This window comes from Taeniopygia guttata, chromosome 7 (genome assembly GCF_048771995.1).
Source record: "Taeniopygia guttata chromosome 7, bTaeGut7.mat, whole genome shotgun sequence".
Lineage (NCBI taxonomy): Eukaryota > Metazoa > Chordata > Aves > Passeriformes > Estrildidae > Taeniopygia > Taeniopygia guttata.
The window spans coordinates 9,841,961-9,862,010 of NC_133032.1; the positions used below are offsets into that span (position 1 = coordinate 9,841,961).

The window sequence follows — 20,050 nt, forward strand, 5'->3', positions numbered from 1 at the left end:
CCAGCATTTCCCTATTGTTTTCTAGAATTATAACAGTTCATTAAAAAAAGGAAACTCGGTAATCTTTCTTTCACACATTCTTCCAACTCACCTTGTGAGAAGTCAAAATGCTTTTTGATTCAATAATAACCTCTGTGGTGACAGTGCACTGTTAGCAGTTACAAAGGTTTTATTGCATGGTTAATAAATAGAATATAAATAAAAGAGAAACAGCTTTTATTTGAGCAACTTCTCAACAGTAGCAAGAAAAATTAGGAAAACAAGCACAGAATTCATTTGTATTAACTTCTAAAGCTTTCCTTGAGTCTACTTTGGAGACAGAGTCTCTTTTTCTTCTTGTCTTCAAACTCTGAAGTATTTCTGACCTATCTGCTAGAATTTTAATACAGGTAAAGTCACGAGTATAAATTAGCTCTTAGTTTAAAAATATAATGTAAAGTGCTCCTCTCAGGATTTGTTCAGCTCACTGAATTATTTTATTTAAGCATTTTGAAAAACAGTATATTGTTGAGCAGACACAGTCAGATAAATAATATCTCAAACATCAGTACAAACTTCATTTACAAAACCTTTTCAGGACTCTTCCGAAAAAGGATTTCAGCTGATAAAAATAAAATCTATTAATTACCCTGAAAACCAGACAAGTACTTCCCTTGAATGAAGTGGCCCATATGCTTCTGCCCTCTGGCCATGAGGAAATGAGGGCATAAGACAAGGAGCATAGTGCCACACAAAAAAAAGTATGTGCCGTGACATATTTGTATCTTAAAGTTTCTAAAAATATTTTAATGGTAAAGATGTAGTTCCTTCTTTGCTTTCCCATTCACCTACGAGAGCACATACATTGGTAAGTAAACACATGGCTGTACAGATGCATATAAAAGAGTCTTTTAAAGGACCTGTCATAAATTTCAACTCCACCTTTCCAGTAACAGGAACAAGTAGAGGGGTGACGTTTCAAGGAGGCGCCGGTGTGAAGGCCATCACTTGCGGAAGCGTTTGAACAGGGGGTGGATGTGCTTGTTTGCGGACGCCTTGCTCCGTGAGGAGTGGTACTCCATGTAAACGGTGTCATCTGCTCCCGACATGGAGCTCATGGTGCCTGCGCGGCGCGACACCTGCAAGGACAAGGAGCACAGGCACCTGCTCAGTGTGGGATCAGAGGCTTAAAATATTTCCACTGCATGTGACTTAAAAGATTTACTTCAAAATCTGTAACAATAGATCTGTTACCTTCTCCTTCAAATGTAATGGAGAAGGACACGAATTCCACGCTGAATTTTTTCTGAGTGCCCAATTACTCCAATAGCTTAAGGCTAATACAGATTAAAAAGCCAAACCTGTTCTCTAATGTTTCACAAAGATACCAGGCCATCAATGACAACATCACATTTAGAATTGGATGGAAATAAATTGTCCCAGTTCTGTCCCACCTGTGTTCATTCTTTTCAAAGAATTCTTCATTACCTGAGCTGACTTTGAACCATATTCCCCAGCAACTACTTCCTCCTCAGCATCCAGGTCAGATGCTTGCAGGACTTTCTGGAGAAGCTGCTGCTGCTCTTCTTTGGTTGAAAATGAAAGCTCTTCTTCTTCCATGCCTGCCAATTTTGTGATTACCTAAGAAACAAAGCACACTACAAGGTGAGGGCTCTTCCTCCCCACTGTTAGCTATTCAAACCAAGACAAGAATTTCTGATTCCATATCCTGTTGGAACTGCCTTCAACTTTTATTAATGGTTGGAACAACCTCACACTACAGACAGCACAAATACATATAAAATCTTGCTAAGTGATGTACATATACATACATTCACAGCTCTTATTATATTCTGCCTGGAAATGCAAAAGACGAATCTTTGGAGGAAAAAAAAAAGGAAAATAAGAAAGAAAAGCTCTGGGCAGAGCATGTCAGCTAAACATTGTTTATACCAGCTTGATCAAGAACCTGACCAAAGCACATATAACTCAGACATGTATTCAACTTACTACAGGGTTGGTGTCATGATGTAGGCTCTAGATTTGTCTAGTTTAAGAACCAGTATTTTATATTTAACAAAAATATTCCACAAGCTCTGCAGAGACTTAGAATTTTAGCAAGAAGCATTCAGGACAATGTGGAAAAACCCCTAACAAATTGAGATATACAGCTGTTGGGAGACAGTGCAGCAACTTGCAACAGAGCATCAGTCACAGAGCAAAAGGACTCTTCCAGCCTTTGAGAACTTAAACACAGGGTAACTTCAGTTAAGTTTGTTCTCCTTGGAATTCTCAGTAACTCAACTAGTAATTGTGGGTGCACATGTGACCTTACTGGCAATGCAGTGCCATGGGCTCCATCAGCTGACAAACCTCCTCTTCTGAGTAACTGACAGATCTCAAGCTTCTGTTATACTCTGTTATAAAGATTTGCAACAGGCAGCTTACTTTCTTAACCAGAAGTATTTTGAAAATTTCACAAGAAATTTCCCTGTAGTTAAATGCTTTTTGTAAATATATGTTTATACATAACAATCAGTTTTCCTACTGTTCCCAATTAAGACATAGTTTTGAGAAAGACATTCTAATTCAAACACTGATCATGTAGAGTTTTCTGTTGTCTTTTCTGCTTACCTTTTGAGTCAATACAATTAGAACTAATTACCTCAGCAGTCTGAGTTGGAGCAGATAACAAAAACACTGTAAATCATATTAGCTGCCAAGTACTGCTTTTTAAAAATTGAGTAGGGAAACACTGGAATGAATAGTAAGTGCTGTGGGCTGTTATTTGTGGGAATGTCTAGTCTGAAAAAGGATGTTTTCATGAGAAAACGTCCAAGCCTGAAGAATCCATTCATGGAAGGAGTCAGTCCTACACGGCTAAAGGAACACTACCGTACTCCTTGTTTATTTAGGAGGATATGTGCTATGATCATCTCAAAAGTAAAGAAAAAGGAGTCACAAAAATCCATTTTAAATATTTTTTGCCCATTTCCAGCTCTGGTTGCAAAACAGTGGTAGCATGATTCATAGAATGGAAAGAATCCCCACTGCATCATCTTTTAAGCTGTCCAACTGATGCTCTGTTTAAAAGTTATTTCCAATTCTTAACATACAGAGTTCTTCTGCTACCAGTTTAAAATTTAGTATATCCTACATTTGTTCTCTAAATAAAAATAAAATACAGTAGCAAAGGCAACTGGTGAGCTGACAAGAAAAAAAACAGCTAGCAGTACACCCCAAGCAGTAAACTGTAATAAAGTTGATATTTAAGAAGCAAAGACAAGATATGTGAATTTAGCAGAAACATCTTACTCCAGTTCTCTTTTTGATGAAAGGCAGAGAATGAAGCAATTGAGAGATGGCAAGAAAAAACTAAGTCCTCAACAAAAAGTGAAAACTGTTACCCTTTTAAACTAGTAATGAATTTTTAGTTATTTAGGAACACAAATTCTGAAGGACAGGACATTAGCAGTGAAACAATTATCTAAAGAAGAGGTAGAGTCTCCATATTTGGAATACTAAGAAGGCAGACATCTATTGGGAATGGCACACTCATCCTTGCTTGGAATGAAGAAACACAAGAGATGTTTTTTGGAAATTTCTTTCAGCCCTATTAATCTTTGATGCCAGCATGACAAAGTTTGGCAAACAGAAGAAAATAGATATTCTAATATTTTGTTTCTAATCTGCAAATATAGAACATTCCAGTACTGGTCAGCAAAAATGTTGCTCCAGATACTCAGCTGGCCACTTGCGCTGCTTTTTTTACACTACACCAAAGCTCCTAGGACTAAGGCTCCTTCCCTGCAAAATGAAATCCCTCTATTTTAACCTCCTTAGTTCTAGAATCCAGGGCATTCAAATACAAGTAAAGGAATTGCTCTAATCTTCATGGGTATAGCCACACAGATGCATTTGCTGTAATTAGTTGCAGCTTAGTACTGATCTGCAACTTTGTTGAAATATATTCACTACAGATGGAAACAAAGTTTTCACTTATAAAGACCATGACAGGTCTGTCTCTAAAGAGCTCTTTAAGGGACTGCTCTTTCCAGAGCAGTGCTTTGCTCCACCCCAGCAGCTCAGGGGGATGACCCGTACTGGTGCCTCACCCAGACAAGCTCTTGAACAGCCAGATGTGGGAGTCTTATTTTCCATTCTCCTCAGCATCACTTCTCATTGGAAAAGCTTCTAAACAGAGCAGTAAACTTCAGTTTTTCAAAGGAATAACCTAATTAAACCCAAGAGCTATCATGACCCTCTGCTGCCTTTATAGCCTAACAGATGAGCACACAGGGCAATCCATGCATTAAAAGAAAAACAAGTGAGATACACCATGAAATCTATATTATAGAGGAGCTTTAGGTATGTTTGGAAGATAACATAGTGAAATACTGGTCTGAGACTTGAACTCTTTGGAAATTGTCACTTCCTAAGTTTTGCAAGTTGTCTAAATTGGTGCTACCCTCTCTGACAACACCCAGTACTGGTTTATACAGCACCAGTGTCATACTGTATAATGGGAGGCCTGCACAGATGGACAAGTGAACAGCACAACAAACCAACCACCAAGGAACATGCACTGCACTCTGCCTACTTTCCAGCTACAACACTCACCTTTCTAGAAGCTGTACAAAGCTACTTGTATCTGCTCTCACAATAATATAGATGATAAAACAATACCAGAGCAGTTCTCGCTTGCAAGAAAAACATTCATTAATGCATTCCACAACCAGAATTCTCAAGTACTGGACCTAATGCTAACACTAAACAATATGAAAATTACATTCTTAGACCTCAAGCATAATAAATAGAAGGAACGAGTTACCTTGAAGCTATAACCTTGATCTACGAGAAACCGTTGTCGTTTTGTTGAGTATGCCATTTCCTGAGTGTCTTGGGATACAAGGGAATAAAAAAAGGCATTGTATTCCTCTGCAACCATGCCTAGGAGACAAAAACACTCAGTGGTTAGTTTCATTTGGAACACTGCAATAAAGAACAACCAAGGAATAAATACTGAAAACAGGTACTTAAGTAACTCCAAAAAAAACCTATTTGCCTTGTCTAGCTGCACCCAGACCTTGCATAAACTGATTGATACAGCATGGAAAGTCCTACTTTTGGTCTTAATAACTTGAGGATAGGTGAATAGACAAAAACAGAAAAGGAAATGTAGTCTAACACAATCACACAGGTGCTCTAAGAAGAATATGCTACTTTACTCTGCTAGGCAAGGTGAAAGATAAAATTGTTATTAAGTCTATCATGTCAAGAAGTGAAAAGTCAAGAGCAAGGACTGCAGCACATGTCAAAAAAAGTCCAACAGAAAAAGACGAAGGAAAGATTTTATCCATGTGAACTAGAATTTGCAGTGTTTTTGAATTTAAAAAGTGAAGCAAAGACACTTAGCTAAGAATTCATAGCACTATCTGAAGACCAGCATGTACCAGGCTGTGTATAAATTTGTTTTTAGACTTACAGTCCTTAAGGTCTGTTACCCTGGTAATAGGGTTCTTTTAAAACCCAGGGTTTCACCAAGACTTTGTCAATTCACTAACATGAGTTTTATTTACATTTTCAAACAAAGTCTTACCTGTAACAAGCAGAAACTGCACATAAAATCAGTGTGTGCAGAGCTTAAGTCTGAGTACAAATTATTTTAAGTATTTAATTGTTCTAATAGAAAAAAAATCCTTTGGCCACGTTTTACAAAAACACACTAGTCAAAAACCAAATCAAATTTTTAAAAGCAAGTAATCTACAGTGTCAAGAATGTGATTTGGCTTGCTTCTCAGAATTATACTATGATCCTACAAAGTTTCATGTTGAAGAAAATATCAAGGAATGAAAAAGTGAGAGAATTACCATAGAAAATCAGTTTTCTGTTCAGTTTTTTTTTAGAAGTTTTCTCATCACTAAGTTTACTGACCAAGAAGTTGCTTCATTTTCATTCACTGGTATATAAGTATACTCTCTTTGACTAAAACATAAGGACAGTATAAAGAAACCTCATGAACATCCAGTTTCTCCTGCTCTAGGTTGCTATGATCCAAGGCCCAGAACCCAAGCACCACCTCCTTTACCTTTTTTGGCTCTCAGCACTCGTCCCAGCCTTTGAGCCTCCTGCCTTCGTGACCCACCATGGGATGAAATCTGAATGAGAACATTGGCTTCTGGCAGATCAAAGGATGTGTCCCCTACCTGCAACAGAGCAGCACCCTCTGAGCAGTCTCTTATTTCCACATCTCCCCAGCCAACAGTAAATAAAAAGCACAGCTTTCTTTGTGAGCTGTGATATGAAGATATCAAATGCACACCATGCATATGCAGCTGCCTCTTACCGCTGACTCCAAAGACAGGCACAAGGACAGAGTGGATGTACTGCCTCACCTTGGAAATGAAAATAGTGTTGATTTTTGGATTGTGCTTGAAGTTTTGTAGAATTTGCATTCTTTCCCCTTGTGCAGTAGGACCATAGATATAAGGTCTGAAAAGAACACAACATATACAAATTAAATAAATACAAGATTTCTCAGTCATTTCTTATGAGGCACCGTGGCAAGGAGTGCAGGACACCTTTGAGCAGATAGGAAAACAAACCAGATTTTGGTACAGATATCAGTTTACTTTTAGCTTGTTTGACTCTTCATGGCAGCTGCCCAGGGGTTTGTGGAACCCTCTGCAGCAACCCAGTCAGCCAGAAAGAAATTCTGACAGTTACAAATTTTTGCAATTACGTGCACCAATGAAGCTGTATATCAACAGACTGAATACATTTGTTAAGCCTACATGAAAGACTGAAGGCAGCTGTTAAAGACATTTTTTTCCTCAAATGTACTGAGTTAGCACATTTACAGCTGCAAGCTTTGCTTCCTATTTAAACACTTGAAAATACAGGCTTCTCTGTCAAGGATATGCTGGGTGTCACAAACGGGCTGCTGGGTGTTGTTCTGGGAAAATTATTTTTGCTTTTCAAGCTAACCTCTTGCCCCTGCTAATACCTTCTGGGCTTTCTGAAATGATGCAAAGGCCTCAAACATTTCATGAGCAGCTCACAGTGGCATTTCACCCATGGTTTCTAATGTCTGACAATGAATTACATGGAACATTTAATGTCTCAATCCCAAAAGCTCACACAAACTCTCAGTCACTCACAGACTTCATGAGTAACTTGGACTGCTATGAATTTTCCAGTGTCTGGCTGTTCTATTCCTGCCTAAGAAAAGTTAAAAAACCCAAAAAACTAAAAAAAGCAAAGCCCAGGCAAAAACAGTGAGCTGCATTAAGGATAGCACTGCCACTGCTTGTCATCTGTTGTACTACTTTTCCAAATGAAGGTTACCAAGCATCTCCAAACAATAGGAGTTAAATTTTCCAACTACCATTTTGCTCAGAGTTCCATAAATTATTTCTAACACAAGGAACCAAGCTCACATTTTCCATTTAGTATTGCACATACATGATGGCTGAACACAAACATGGCAGTGCATAGGACTAAGGCTTTCTATTCTTATCAACTAATCCCTGTGCCCTGGCTCCTCTTGCTTTCTTTACTAAAAACTTTATTCTAGGGTTTTTTACCAAATAACCCTAGTAATCTCTAATCTAATTCTTCTATTTAGTGTATTTAAGCAGACTTCTAGAAAAAAACAGCTAAAAAAATGAGCCAACACTGAAAAAAATACCTTCATTACTCATTTTGTAGCATTCAGTAATATATTAAGTCTTATTTTAAATTTCACATAGTGTTTAAATTGTGAAGTTAAATGGCAGATTTAAACTGAAACTAAAGCATTTTTGAGCCTTCCTTTTCTTAATCCCACCAAGAAGGCACTCAAACACATTTTGTATAAAGAACAGAATAATCCTGAACTGCTGGCTATCAATCCTTCATTTTAACTTGCTCAGATCCTACTTGACAGTGATTCACTGGCATTCCTGAGTACTTTTCTGAATCTAGAACAGTAAGTGCTAAATGGATTCTTTTTTAAATTACTCATTTTCCTCACTGTGAAAAGACATTTGAGGGATTTGCAAAGATAGAGTCCTCTCCCATTAACTGACATAACTGACAAAAACACAGAAGCGCAGTCCTTCAGAAATGGTGATTTAAACATATTCCTAACACCAGTGAAACCAGTCAGTACATGAGCTATGCTATACTGGATGACAGAATCATGACAGAGGGAAAGCTGGCCAAGCAAATTTGCATTCTCAGGCCCCAAAATTTGCAGACAAAGTAATTCCTGTCATGTGCATGGCCTTTCCCTGATGGTTCCCCACTACCAAGAGCAAGGGGGTTAAGGGAGAGGTCAGCAGAGGCAGTCAGACTGTGGCCATGGGGGAGCCCACCCAGCTCCATCAGGCCATGAGAAGGGCAGTGGGAACTGTGCTCCTGCTGGGCACACAGCCACAGCACTCCTGCTGTACCCACTGGGCTGCTCTCTCCTCCACACATGGAATTCCTGCCCTGCACAAACTAACAGTTCCCTTTGGTTTAGCCTGCTCACAGCGAAAAAAAATCTCTGATTAAAACAAAACTCACTGTTGTCCAGCAAAGCAAGCCTCCTTTCTTTCTGAGTGGCACCTGGATAACCTGGAGCTCCATAAATGATGTGAGAAACATAGAATTCACTCCAGAATATAAAAAGGGGCCACCTACTATTTCTTCAGCTGGTTTTCCTGCCACACTTCCACAGCATCTACCCCACTTACAACTGCTGTGCTCCGTAGCATCCCCTGCCCCCCAGCATTGCCTGTGCTAAAGGCTTTGTCTGTGGTACACTGAACGCTGCTAGAGACATTCCAGAGACATCATTACAGCTAATCTCTGTCCAGACAGATTAAAAAAAATGATGAAAGAGACCACGGGTGTTGGAATTCATCCAGCACCATTAGCTCTGCTTACTATTTGATGTCACAGCATGCCAGCACCACACGGCCCCTTAAACTGCAGTCAGAACTGATCACGAATTTCGGAAAGCGTAAGGCTTGTCTGTGGTTTTGCAAAGGAGCACTGCTGAAATTCCTATACATGAAATCATGCACCATCAAAATGTCCCACAGCTTCCAACAAGCAAGGCATTGTTTGGGCTTGTCAAAGAAAGGATGAGGACAGCTTATAACGTTATGTTTCCCAATAATCGCTCTATGCCCAATCCTGACAAACCCTCCCTGACTATCCCTCCTCAAACCCTACCAACAGACTGATGCTGACCCCTCATTAAGCCCTGTCGGCACCATCTCCAGTAACTGCACTCATGTTACAGTCATTTAAGGTAATCAAAGAGCTCTAGGGAGAAATGTCCTTTGGTTTATTAAACAATTACTGCACTTTTAAGCAGTGCACTAGCACAGCACAGATACCAAAAAAGCTTGTCTTACAAGGGTAAGACCTTTTGAGAACCTGAAGAAGGCCCTGGGTCTCAAAACATCCTGAAAGATCCAGAGAGTATATATTTGAAAACCTTTGTCTCAAAGAGACAGGGGAAGCTACCATCCATTAAAGAAACAGTCCTAGTGATATTTCCAAAAGCCCCTCATTTTTCCATTGGCTTTAACTAATTAAAATAAACTTTTCTGAAACAAATGCTAAATAGATTATTTTCAAACACTGAAGTCATGTTGCAGTGCCAGTGAGGTCCATCCAAAAATACCCTCCTGAGCTTTTTATGCAGGAGGATTGGAGCTACAGCATTACAAAAAATATTAAAGAATACTGAAAACTGTGAGACTGCAAGGAAATTGTCATGGAAGGAAGAAAACAACAGTGCTATCACTGGTTGTGAACACTTACTTCCCAAGTCTGACTGCATATTCCTTCAGTGCAAACACATTATCAGCAAAGACGATGATTTTATCATTCCGTCGCTCATGAAACTTAATCAGGAACTGACAGGCTCTGAATTTATTTGGGTTCATGGTGTAGAGCAGTATCCTTTTTTTTGTTTTAATAGCTACATATTCTCTGTAAAATTCAGGTGACATCGGGCACCAGACCTACATTTAGAAAACACACACACACACAAAATAGTATTTCATTATTTACTTATTTAATCCCTGTGGGAATTGAAAAAATACTGGGGGATGGTAATGCATTAGGACTTTCTGCATAAGGCAGGTCACTTTTTTAATACAGTCATTTCTATACCAAAATGAAAGTTACCAGTCAGTGAAGTCTCCTGCACTGCTAAAATATGTTTTTCCAAAATGCTTTGGCATTGAGATCCATGACAGAAATGGGCAGTGAGACTGGAATAAATTACTTCATGTTCACACTTAAATAATTTACTCAATGCCACTACTTCTTATAAAACAGTAGTTAAGGGAATGAACCGTGTAGTCTCCCTCTCACAGCAGTCAAAGCTTTTTCCCCATAAAGATTAATTTTCATCCATATTATGAAAGCTGAGACACATTTTGTCTTCATTACAGAACAAATTCACCCATCTTCCTTCAAATAAAGGAGTGACCTTTATTTTAACAGCTATTGAGTCTAAAACTTCCAAAATACTAGGACTGATTAGAAGTTTTCAGCAGACAATAACATCAACCCAGGATATCTAAGCAAATATTCTATTATGTAAATAACAACCATAGTACTTCAGTAAGTCTAGGATTATTTTTATCTACTGTAGCATGAGAAAAGAAGAAATTATCAAGTTTAAGCCAATGAATTGACACTATTGATAACATCTGACACTATCCATAGGGTATATAATTTAGGAAACATTCACTCTGCTGTACATGAGTTATTCCCTCATATCCATTGGACAATAGAAATTAACAAACTATCACAGAGAAAAGCCTCTTTCATCACCACCATTCAGCTAAGGAAGTTAATGACAATTTACAGAAGTTTATTTAAACAACGTGAATTGTTCTGTACTGATAAGAACTAATTTTTTGTTTCAAAATATTTTTTCCAGTGACTTAAATGCCAGATGATGCTTTTACTATCCTTTGACTATGCTAAAAATAAATTAATGCACTGAACAGGCTCTGTTGTTATTGTGTGCTGTCTACATGAAAGACTTATAACTCTTCAACCAGAAAAGAATTACATCAAAGTGACAATAAGATACAAATACTGAATAGTTGACTGTGGTAAAAACATTTCATCTATTGCTCAATGCCTCTGACTACATGGCAAACATATGTATTTTGTATTTACACTCTCTTCTGGATTAGGAAATGGGTAAGATCTACTTCTTTCCCGAATTATATTTTCATTTTACGTTTTGCAAGACAGTCAAAGACTTAGTATAGCTGCCCAGAAACAGATTATTTGTAAATTACAAAACTCTGAAAAAACAGGTAAAGATCAGGTTTGTTGTCTTTTTTTAAATTTTGTGTAACTTTTAAAACTGTGCTGCTCATTCTCTTTTAGAGCAGTGAAAGAGCAACACCTGCAACAACCATGACTGCCCATCAGCACTGCCCTCTCCGGCCACCTGGGAAGAACTGCACTTAGAAGAGTGAGCCAAATACCTTTCCTGGCTGAGGGGACTAAACCAAGTTCATTAACTTGGTTTACTCCTCAAGGAAATCCAAACAAATATGCAAAGCAGCTGTGCACATATTGGAGGGAACACTGTGCTTTTCTATTCTTTGCTTTTGGCAGAGTCATCAAATGTCAGTTCGAAACACTGGCCTAAGGAATATAAACTTGCAGAATTTTCCCATCATTCAGAACAAAAGGTAGCCCATGCTTCATTTTTCAATGACTAAAGGGCAGTTCAGGTACTCAGAATTTTGCTTGCACAGCACAACTAACCAAAACGCCTAAATGCAAATCTGAATTTGAGGACTGGTTACTCTCCCTTCAACAGTTATTTTCTAGGTGCTTTTCACTTGCATTCTATGAGTTCAAAACAGTGGGTTTTTTTCCTTCTACAGCTTCCAGTTTGTATAGTGTTCAAAAGGAGGACAGCTGACCTGCATTTGTATCTTTTATTCCAGTACCAGAGCTAGGGAGAATTACATGAAATTAGCAAGACAGGCTTAAAATAAACCACCACAACACTTAACAACAACAAAAAGACACAAAACCCCACCTAAATTCTACCATAACACATTGCAGCTGCTAAAGCTTTACTTCCATTCAACAGGAGACCAGAAAAGTTAATGAAAAAGCAATCCCCTAATGCTTACATGGAAACCTTGTATATAATAGAGAGCTTTGAGAAAGTAATACTCTTCCCTAAGTATCTTCCATGTCAATTATCAGAGATAATACATTGAATTAGGCTTTCCAGAAAGATTACATTAACATTCTAATGTGCCTGTGTGAAAGATTTTCACTTCTTCTGATACCAGATTTACCTCTCATCCATATGCTGGAAAGAACAGAGGTCACATCTTTATACTGGAAAGAATGGTGAGATCCAGGGCTACGTTTTCAAGTTTCACTCTCATATGTTCAGGCTTGAAACAAGCAGGTATTTTCTTATGTTTTAAATTTTTCTACTATTGTTCTTTTTTGTAAGAGCTGCAAAATTTTTTCTCAACTTTGTAAGCATACTAAACGAACACTAAGTGTACCAAAAAGCAGAACATCACCTCAGCACACTGGACTTTAGCAATGTAGCCGCTGTTCTGCAGCTCCATCCAGTTGGCTTCATAGAGCTTTGGTCCAATCAGGAAGTTCAGGTCAACAATTTTATCATCTTCTCTGACCAGGGTAGCAGTCAGCCCCAGTTTACAGTGAGCTTGGACGATAGTGAGCACACGTCTGAACATTTTTGCTAAGAAATCCAAGACGAATCTTTTGTTAACTTTCCTGAATGGTTTTAGAAGATAAATACTGCAACTTTTAAAAGACATTTTAATCAACTTCTGAGCATAAGGCAAGCACAGACTTGGGAAATTGTACCCCATTGCACACACTCTCCTAACAAATCTGTGTTACAGCAAAACTTCACAGTGATTGCAGCTTTACTTTGCATTGTCAAGTGTACTCGGAAAATGTCAGTAAACCTTCTGGCATCTTTATTATTTCCCATTCCCCAAGAGAAAGTGAATATATTCAAAGGTTACATGGCTTGGCTTTGGTCTCTTCTATTTCCTAGCAAGAACTATGACACAAGGACTCCTGGCTGACTGCCACATTCAGAACTTACAGGATAAGGCAGAATTACTCATGTTTAGTATTGCTAGAAATCACAGACCAGTTGCTATACCTTCATTTCTATGAAACCAAGCAAGAACAAAAGTGACAGAACAGTGCCAGCACTATGCTATTTTGATAAAAAGGCAATTAATCACCAAGGTCTGCTTCTGAAATCCTCTCTGTAGACATCAAAATATATTCAAGTAAGAATAAGGAAGAACAGCTAACAGAATCTTGGGTGGTTTTTTTAGCCAGGATTATTTCACAGACACTTTAACAGTACATTATTGCTTTCCAGTAGTACAGATCTCAATTATACGGCAATTTCAAAGACAACAGTTATTTCTGGATGTTAATCACTATGGTTACTCATAGATATTAAAAGCTGGCCTCAGTGCCCCTGCATCTAAGAGAAGAAGGCAGATGAATTCTTCTCATGCTCAAATATGTTTACAGCAAAATTATGCAAAGGTAACTCAGGCATTTTAAGAGCACTTCATCAACCTCCATGGAAGAACTTGTATTTTACACTGCTATTATAGAAAACACAGTGTCTAATTTGAAGGGTCCAGAAAACTAGTGGTTAGCTAAACTATGTAGTATCAGGTAAAAAAAAAAAAAAAAAAAAAAAAAAAAAAAAGTATAACAAGGCAGTTTACTTATTCCAAAACCCTAAGCCATGGGTTTACGCACTACATTAATCATGAGAAGAACAGCAAAAAACACCACTTCTACAAGAACAAAAGGACATTAACAATGTGTGCAACATGGAAGGTTTGCACACCTTTCCCTTACCAGGAATGGTATGAACTTCATCCAGTATCATAAGGCCCCATTCTTGACTTTTAAGCCACTCCATTACTCTTTCTGCTTCCCAAGACCTTTTTGTCGTGTGCCCCAACATGGAGTATGTGCTGATGGCAACAGAACAGCCAATGGGCTTGTCTTTGGCATCAGACGTGAAGCGACAGATCTGGCTGTCGTCGATGGTGGACCACATCTTGAACTGGGCCTTCCACTGCTCCACAGAGACGGCAGAATTGCCGAGCACCAGGCACCGCTTGCGCACGGTGCACGCGGCTGTCACTCCCACCAGAGACTTGCCAGCACCTGCAGGGCAGGAGGAGTGACACTCATTAGCCATCTCTCAGACCACTGGAGCAGGAGGAAAACAAAACAAAAGAGCCAAGGAAAACCATGAGAGGATATGAAATCATGCAAAGGGAAATTTATTTGTTGTTTCTTTGCTACAATAGTCGTAACGAGATCAAGTATTTACTTCTTAAAAATACAGCTGTATTTCCTCAAGAAAATAATTGTAAACAATGGCTTTGATAATTAGAAGCAATCATTTTAATGCTTTTTAATTTCAAAAGAATGTTAAATTACAGGTGGCTACAGAAAGCTTCCCTAAGAGTGCTCTATTCCTCCATCTCTGCCAGTTATACACTCCCCCACAAAGCAAGTCCTTAAATCTTCCCATCCTTCACATTTCTTCCAGCATCCCTTACACACTCTCAGGCCCTCATCACAGTTCCCATGTGCCTCCTTTTACCCCAATACTGAGGGCACTGGCACACAGCTTCCTGCTTGCTCCTTTTTCCCCTGTTTTCTGTAGTCTGTCTCAGTCAGTATGTCTCTCATTTCTTCTTCAAACTCCCCTGCCCACAGCACTTGTGCACACAAGCGCTTTCCTTCCTTGGACACCCCTTTATACCGCCTTTGTATTCCCAGCTCCCTGCAGTTTCCCTATTCCCAATCAAGGAATAAATTCCAATGCCAACAGCTTTACATTCCATGGGAGATGAGCAGAGGTGGCAGAGGGCACAGAGGAAGCAGGACTGGCACTGTGAAGGTACCACAGCTGCTCCCCAGCCCCTGCCAGGACACCAGCAGTTCTGTGACCCGGCTCTCCCTCACCACAGCCTCACCACCAGCTCAGTAAAAACCAGGATTCTGCACACTGGAACCAAAACAGTCCCTGATGCTGTCTGAAATCCAGGCAGCTGTCATCTTTGGAATTTTCCTTACTACAGGCAAATAAAGAACAAATTGTCTAAGTACCAACACAGAAACTTACCACATGGCAAGACAATAACACCAGACCTGGCTCGTCCATTGCCAAACATCTTCCTCAGGCTTTTCTCTTGATAGGGCCTGAGGACTGCAGTAGGTTTCAGATCTATATTGATATCAGGATTCACAGAATCATTTCTGAAGTCATATTCTGCCAGCAAGGGGTACTCCAAATGGATACAACGCTTCTGAAGTTCTTCAATCATCTCCTGAAGATGAAACAAAGCTTTAGTTGATAAATTCTCCACATTTGAATTAGTTTCTTTTTTTCCTAAAAACAACTAGGTTACAGAGTACCAAATGAAGTTACATTTATTTTTTATGCTTATGAAGTCTGCAAGAGCCACGGCTTATTCTGGAAACTTTACTTGTGATTACCCTACCCCCCTGCACATTTTGAACAGCAGTTAATGTTAGAGAGGAGGGCTCTTTAGGCAGATGGAAGAACATGACACATTTAGCCCAGAAGAGTTCAGCAACAGGCATGAAAGGTTCTCTATGTTACAGAAATCTGTTACGCTGAAAACCTCCATACCGGTATGGAACTTATTCCAAGACAATGACAGGCTGAATCAGCCACCAAGAGGTTATTGGTTTGGGTTGGCTTTTTTCAAATAAACAAAACAGCTACTAAGTTTTCCTTTTAAAAATTCCTTTTTCCCCCCACTAAGGCATCATTAGAATCACCACATCCAAAAATAACTTGAGAAGTTCTATAGAAGCTCAAGTAAAGACTGTGCTCCAACCTTCAGCTCCCCTTCTCAAGTGATGAAATTGGAACCATCAAGAAAGAGCTCCTTCTGCAACCATGAAAAGGAAAAAAAAAAAAGCTCACTGAAAGCATCCCTTAACTGAATTCTCATCTTGAACTAAGTAATCTGAACTAACGTGACAGGAACCTCCCTGAGTCCCTGGAGCCTCTCTGGCCTGTAAACACTGCACTCTGCAGGCAGGGGAGGAACAACACCCACACTGCCATCCTCTATGATTCTAGGCTTTGGAAGGTAAAAGAAACGTTAATGACTTCCAGTAATCTCCTCTACCAAACAAAGAGCCACAGTACTTGCCAGTAAGTTCTCACGCTTATGTGCTTCTGTGCAATATTCATACCTGCTTGACTTCAAAAGACACTGTCTGCGTTTCCTCCTCCTCCTCCTCATCTTTGTCCATCTGTTCATAAAACTCAAATAAGTCAGCAGGGACATCTGGCTTATTCTGAGCATCTGTTCCCTGTGAAGTTGATGGACCACCTTCACTAGATTTGGAAATCTGAAACAGAGGAACATGAATTTTCACCAATGGTTTCATTAGAGACACACTCTGGCTCCCCTCTTCCCCCCAACTTTGGACTCATCAAAGAGGCAGTTTGTTACTGGCAGAATGAAGCTGATACAACATACGAACAAGAGCAACTCCAAAGTAGTCAAGAGTTTACCTGCAGTCACTGCAGTAATTTTAGAATATGGCTGGACATACCGCTGATTTACTTGTGAATGTCTCTGTAATCAGCTCTGTCTCTTCACCTTCAGCATTTCTCAGGCGACATTCTTTAATTACATGGTCTTGCAGAAGCTGCTGAATGACATCAGGGTGGGTACTTTCCACAAAATACCTAAAATGAAAGAATAAAAGAAAGCATTTTTATGAACTTATCAACTGAATAACTCACAGGAAGAGTGGCATAGATGCATAGCTAGATGCACTCTCAAGCATAAAACCTTGGGGTGCTAATTTAAAAATAAAGACATTATGGCAACTAAAACTTTTAAAAGATGCCTCACACCAAAAGCATAATGTACTGTGCAGTCATCCCTCCATCTTACTCAAATGCTCTCTAAACTAAGTGGCAAGCTCTAGCAGAAATGCCCACACAGACCTCTCACATGCATGTCTTATTTGTGACACACATATGAAGTAAATTGTTTAGACTGAACTGAGCTGAGCTCGTGAAAGTGCTGGATGTGTTTTCAAGTCCTGTCTACAGCACCAGAAAAGCCCCAAACTTCCAAAACACAAACCACCTAAAAATTTAAAACTAATGCATCTTGGAGATGCCTCAATGACGATGCTGGTTGGAGATCACAGTTAAAATATACACTTACTTCTCCAGGCCCCTTCTAGCATTATCCTCTAGCTTTAAAACAAACCAGATTCAACACACACACAAGCACCCACCTCTTCCCACTGGATTTGCATATCTTTCCCAAATAATTTGAAAAACCTCAAGGACATATTGCAAGTCCAAGCAATAAAGAAACGAGCTACAATATCAAATTTGCAACCTACTTTTAAAAACGTGATGACAACCAGTGCTAGCTCAGGACAGCCAAACAGAATACATCAGCTAATGTATTGAATACTTCCAAAAGCTGTAAAACTAATACCTGAGAGCTGTTACACTCAGCTGGCAGCTGTGAGACTCCAGAGCTCCTCAGAGCACTCACTCACAGCTGGGCATTTGGAGGGTTTCCTGCCACAAGAGCTGAAGAAGAAGCCATTTACCTGTTATGTTTCAGAACCAGCTTCACCTTCCCATAGCTGACGGTGCACAGCTACAAAGAGAGCAATCATTAGGAACATGCAAAAGACAGATTCCACATTTAGGACCAAACACTGCAAAGGCTTTAAATCTTTGTGGGGAAGCACCTTACCACAAAACGTTTATTTGTTATGCTCATCGAGCAAACCTGAAAAGGTATTTTCAGAAGATGTTCACATCATCTGATGCAGGAGAACAGGCACAGATACTCAACTTTTTATACCTAACCTCAAAGTGTTTCCAAGACTGTGAGGACACACTTGCAGGGTAAGGCAGGCTGCCTCATAGTGCCCCACTATTACAGACTGCTTCCCACATTCTGTTTTCCTTCAAAGCAAATCTGAGGAAACTTTCCCCATGTACGAGTTGTACTGGCTGAAATTATCTACACAGACACTTAAATGTACTTTTTATAAATCCCACAAATGCTAATTATGAAAAAGGTATGTGTGCAGCAATATCATATGCAAAAAGACAGAAAATAAATAATGTTCTCTTGAAACAACGACAGAAGAGTAAGACATTTAAAAGTGATGAATGATTAAAAAATAATAAATCAATTAGGCAGAGGCAGCAGGAAAGGAATTCCTTAGTAGAAAGAGATGTATTTCCAATGCAATGCCAGTAAAATAGCCTTACCTTGATAAACTGAATGATTCCATCTGGGACACCAGTCTTGCTGAGTTTCTGCAAATACTCAGTGATATCACTTGTCTGCAAGCCCACACTCACAGCAGCATACAGGGAGTAAGCAGTCAGCTTGTACTCGTGAATATGGGTGGGTCTGCACACAGGCTCAGCAATGGCAACCAGAAAGTCCTGTGCATATTTGTAAACTGGAGAAAAGGCTTCCAAAAATATATGGCCATCAGGAGCCTACAGAAATAAACAAATGCTGAAGGCACAACAGTGTTAGCTGAACTGAATCTCATAATGAATTTACAAGAAAATGAATAAATATGTAACTTTTGTCTTCTGAAAATGGTCCAGGAATTGATTTGTCCATGTTCCTTCCATAGCACTATGAATAAACCACACCCAGATCAATAAAGTTTTTCCAGACTGACATGCTGGGGTATTCCTTCTTTTTTAATGCTGAAGAAAGTGCTTGAGTAGAGGCAAGCTTCCAGCCCCATTTCCCTGGAACAACAAAACTCGTAGCCCATTTTATGTGGAATGAATGAATGAATGAATGAAAGGCAGCACTTGGGTGTTACAGCCCTAGGTGCTGTACAGCACTTGGTGACAGGCACCGTTCAGACGCTGGCTGGAAAACCACCTCTTCACACCATGCTGCACAACTCGCCAGACCTCGGGCAAGTTTACTGACGTCCCTTTCAAAGGGCAGAGAAAACAAATGGCACCAGTTACAGAAGCTGAGGCCAGCGCGTCTTAAAGCCGTTTCACTCCAACATACAAACCCTGCTACTGTGTCACTGCAGTGATAGATCCCTCTCGTGTCATCAGCCAGCGCGCTGTTTTACAGCCCTCCCCGAGACGTCCGGCCGAGCTGCTGCCGTGCCCTGCTCGGTCCGCAGCACTGCCGGGACAGCGGGGACCCGCCTGGAGGCTGCTGGGGCTGGAGCAACTCTCTGGGCACCGCCGTGGCTCCCGTCCGGCTGTCCCCGCACGGCCCCGAACCGCATCAAGCGCCGCTCCCGGGCGCGCCCGAGGCTCTCCACCCGCCCTCCCGCCTGGCCCCGCAGCAGCCCCGGCCTCTCCCCGGGAGAACGGCCCCCCTCCCCCGGCCCGTCCGTGTCCCGCAGCCGCGCACGCACCACCCAGAGCGGCCGCGAGCTGTGGTCGGCCTTCAGGGGCATCTGCAGCCGGTAGTCCTTGGCGCCGTACTCGTCCACCTTGGTGCCGCTCTCCTCCACCTGCTTCCCCGCCGCCGACGGCACCGCCTCCTGCGGCTCCTTCCCGGCTCCTTCGTCCTCATCGTCTTCGTCGTCATCGTAATGGCGCTTCTTGGACTTCTTCTTATCTGGGAGCAGAGCGGGAGCTGTGAGGAGCAGCCCCGGGTGCCCCCGCCCGGCCCGGCCCGCGCCGCTCCCCGGCCCCGCTCACCGCGCTCCTTCCTGCCCATGGCCGCCGCGCCGCGCCGCGCCCGCCCGCGCGTCACTTCCGCAGGGCAGCGCCGCGAGGGGAGGAGACACCAGCGTCTCTCTGTTCCCGGGGCCGCCCCCGCCGCGGGAAGACGCGCGGGCGGGCGCGGGGCGGGGCCTCGGACACGGGGGGCAGTCATACCCCGGGGCAGAGGGAAATGAGGAAAAAGAATTTAAAATTATTAAAATAAATTGAACTTCCGGAAAGCGCACCGTAAATAACAATAAAAAAGC

The 20,050-nt window shown here is 40.8% G+C and overlaps 1 protein-coding gene across 1 annotated transcript; it reads right to left on the minus strand.

Moving 5' to 3' along the window:
* Positions 1 to 151: 151 nt before the first annotated feature.
* On the minus strand, positions 152 to 19,921 carry ERCC3 (ERCC excision repair 3, TFIIH core complex helicase subunit). The gene is made up of 15 exons (XM_012574848.5): positions 19,779 to 19,921; positions 19,490 to 19,695; positions 18,351 to 18,587; positions 17,675 to 17,724; positions 16,649 to 16,784; positions 16,283 to 16,441; positions 15,177 to 15,381; positions 13,892 to 14,206; positions 12,547 to 12,731; positions 9,782 to 9,984; positions 6,376 to 6,472; positions 6,069 to 6,186; positions 4,811 to 4,929; positions 1,468 to 1,620; positions 152 to 1,118 (listed from the first exon to the last, which is right to left on the minus strand). The coding sequence occupies exons 1-15, from the start codon at positions 19,795 to 19,797 to the stop codon at positions 984 to 986; spliced, it is 2,337 nt and encodes a 778-aa protein (XP_012430302.5). The 5' UTR covers positions 19,798 to 19,921; the 3' UTR covers positions 152 to 983.
* Between the last annotated feature and the right edge of the window lie 129 nt (positions 19,922 to 20,050).

Bases quoted from the DNA above. Each gene is read 5' to 3' on its own strand.
- ERCC3 (XM_012574848.5), bottom strand. The intron at 14,207-15,176 runs GTAAGTTTCTGT...CCTGCCCTGCAG, and splicing joins TGTTATTGTCTTGCCATGTG to GTGCTGGCAAGTCTCTGGTG. The intron at 1,621-4,810 runs GTAACTCGTTCC...TTTGTTTCTTAG, and splicing joins ATCAAGGTTATAGCTTCAAG to GTAATCACAAAATTGGCAGG.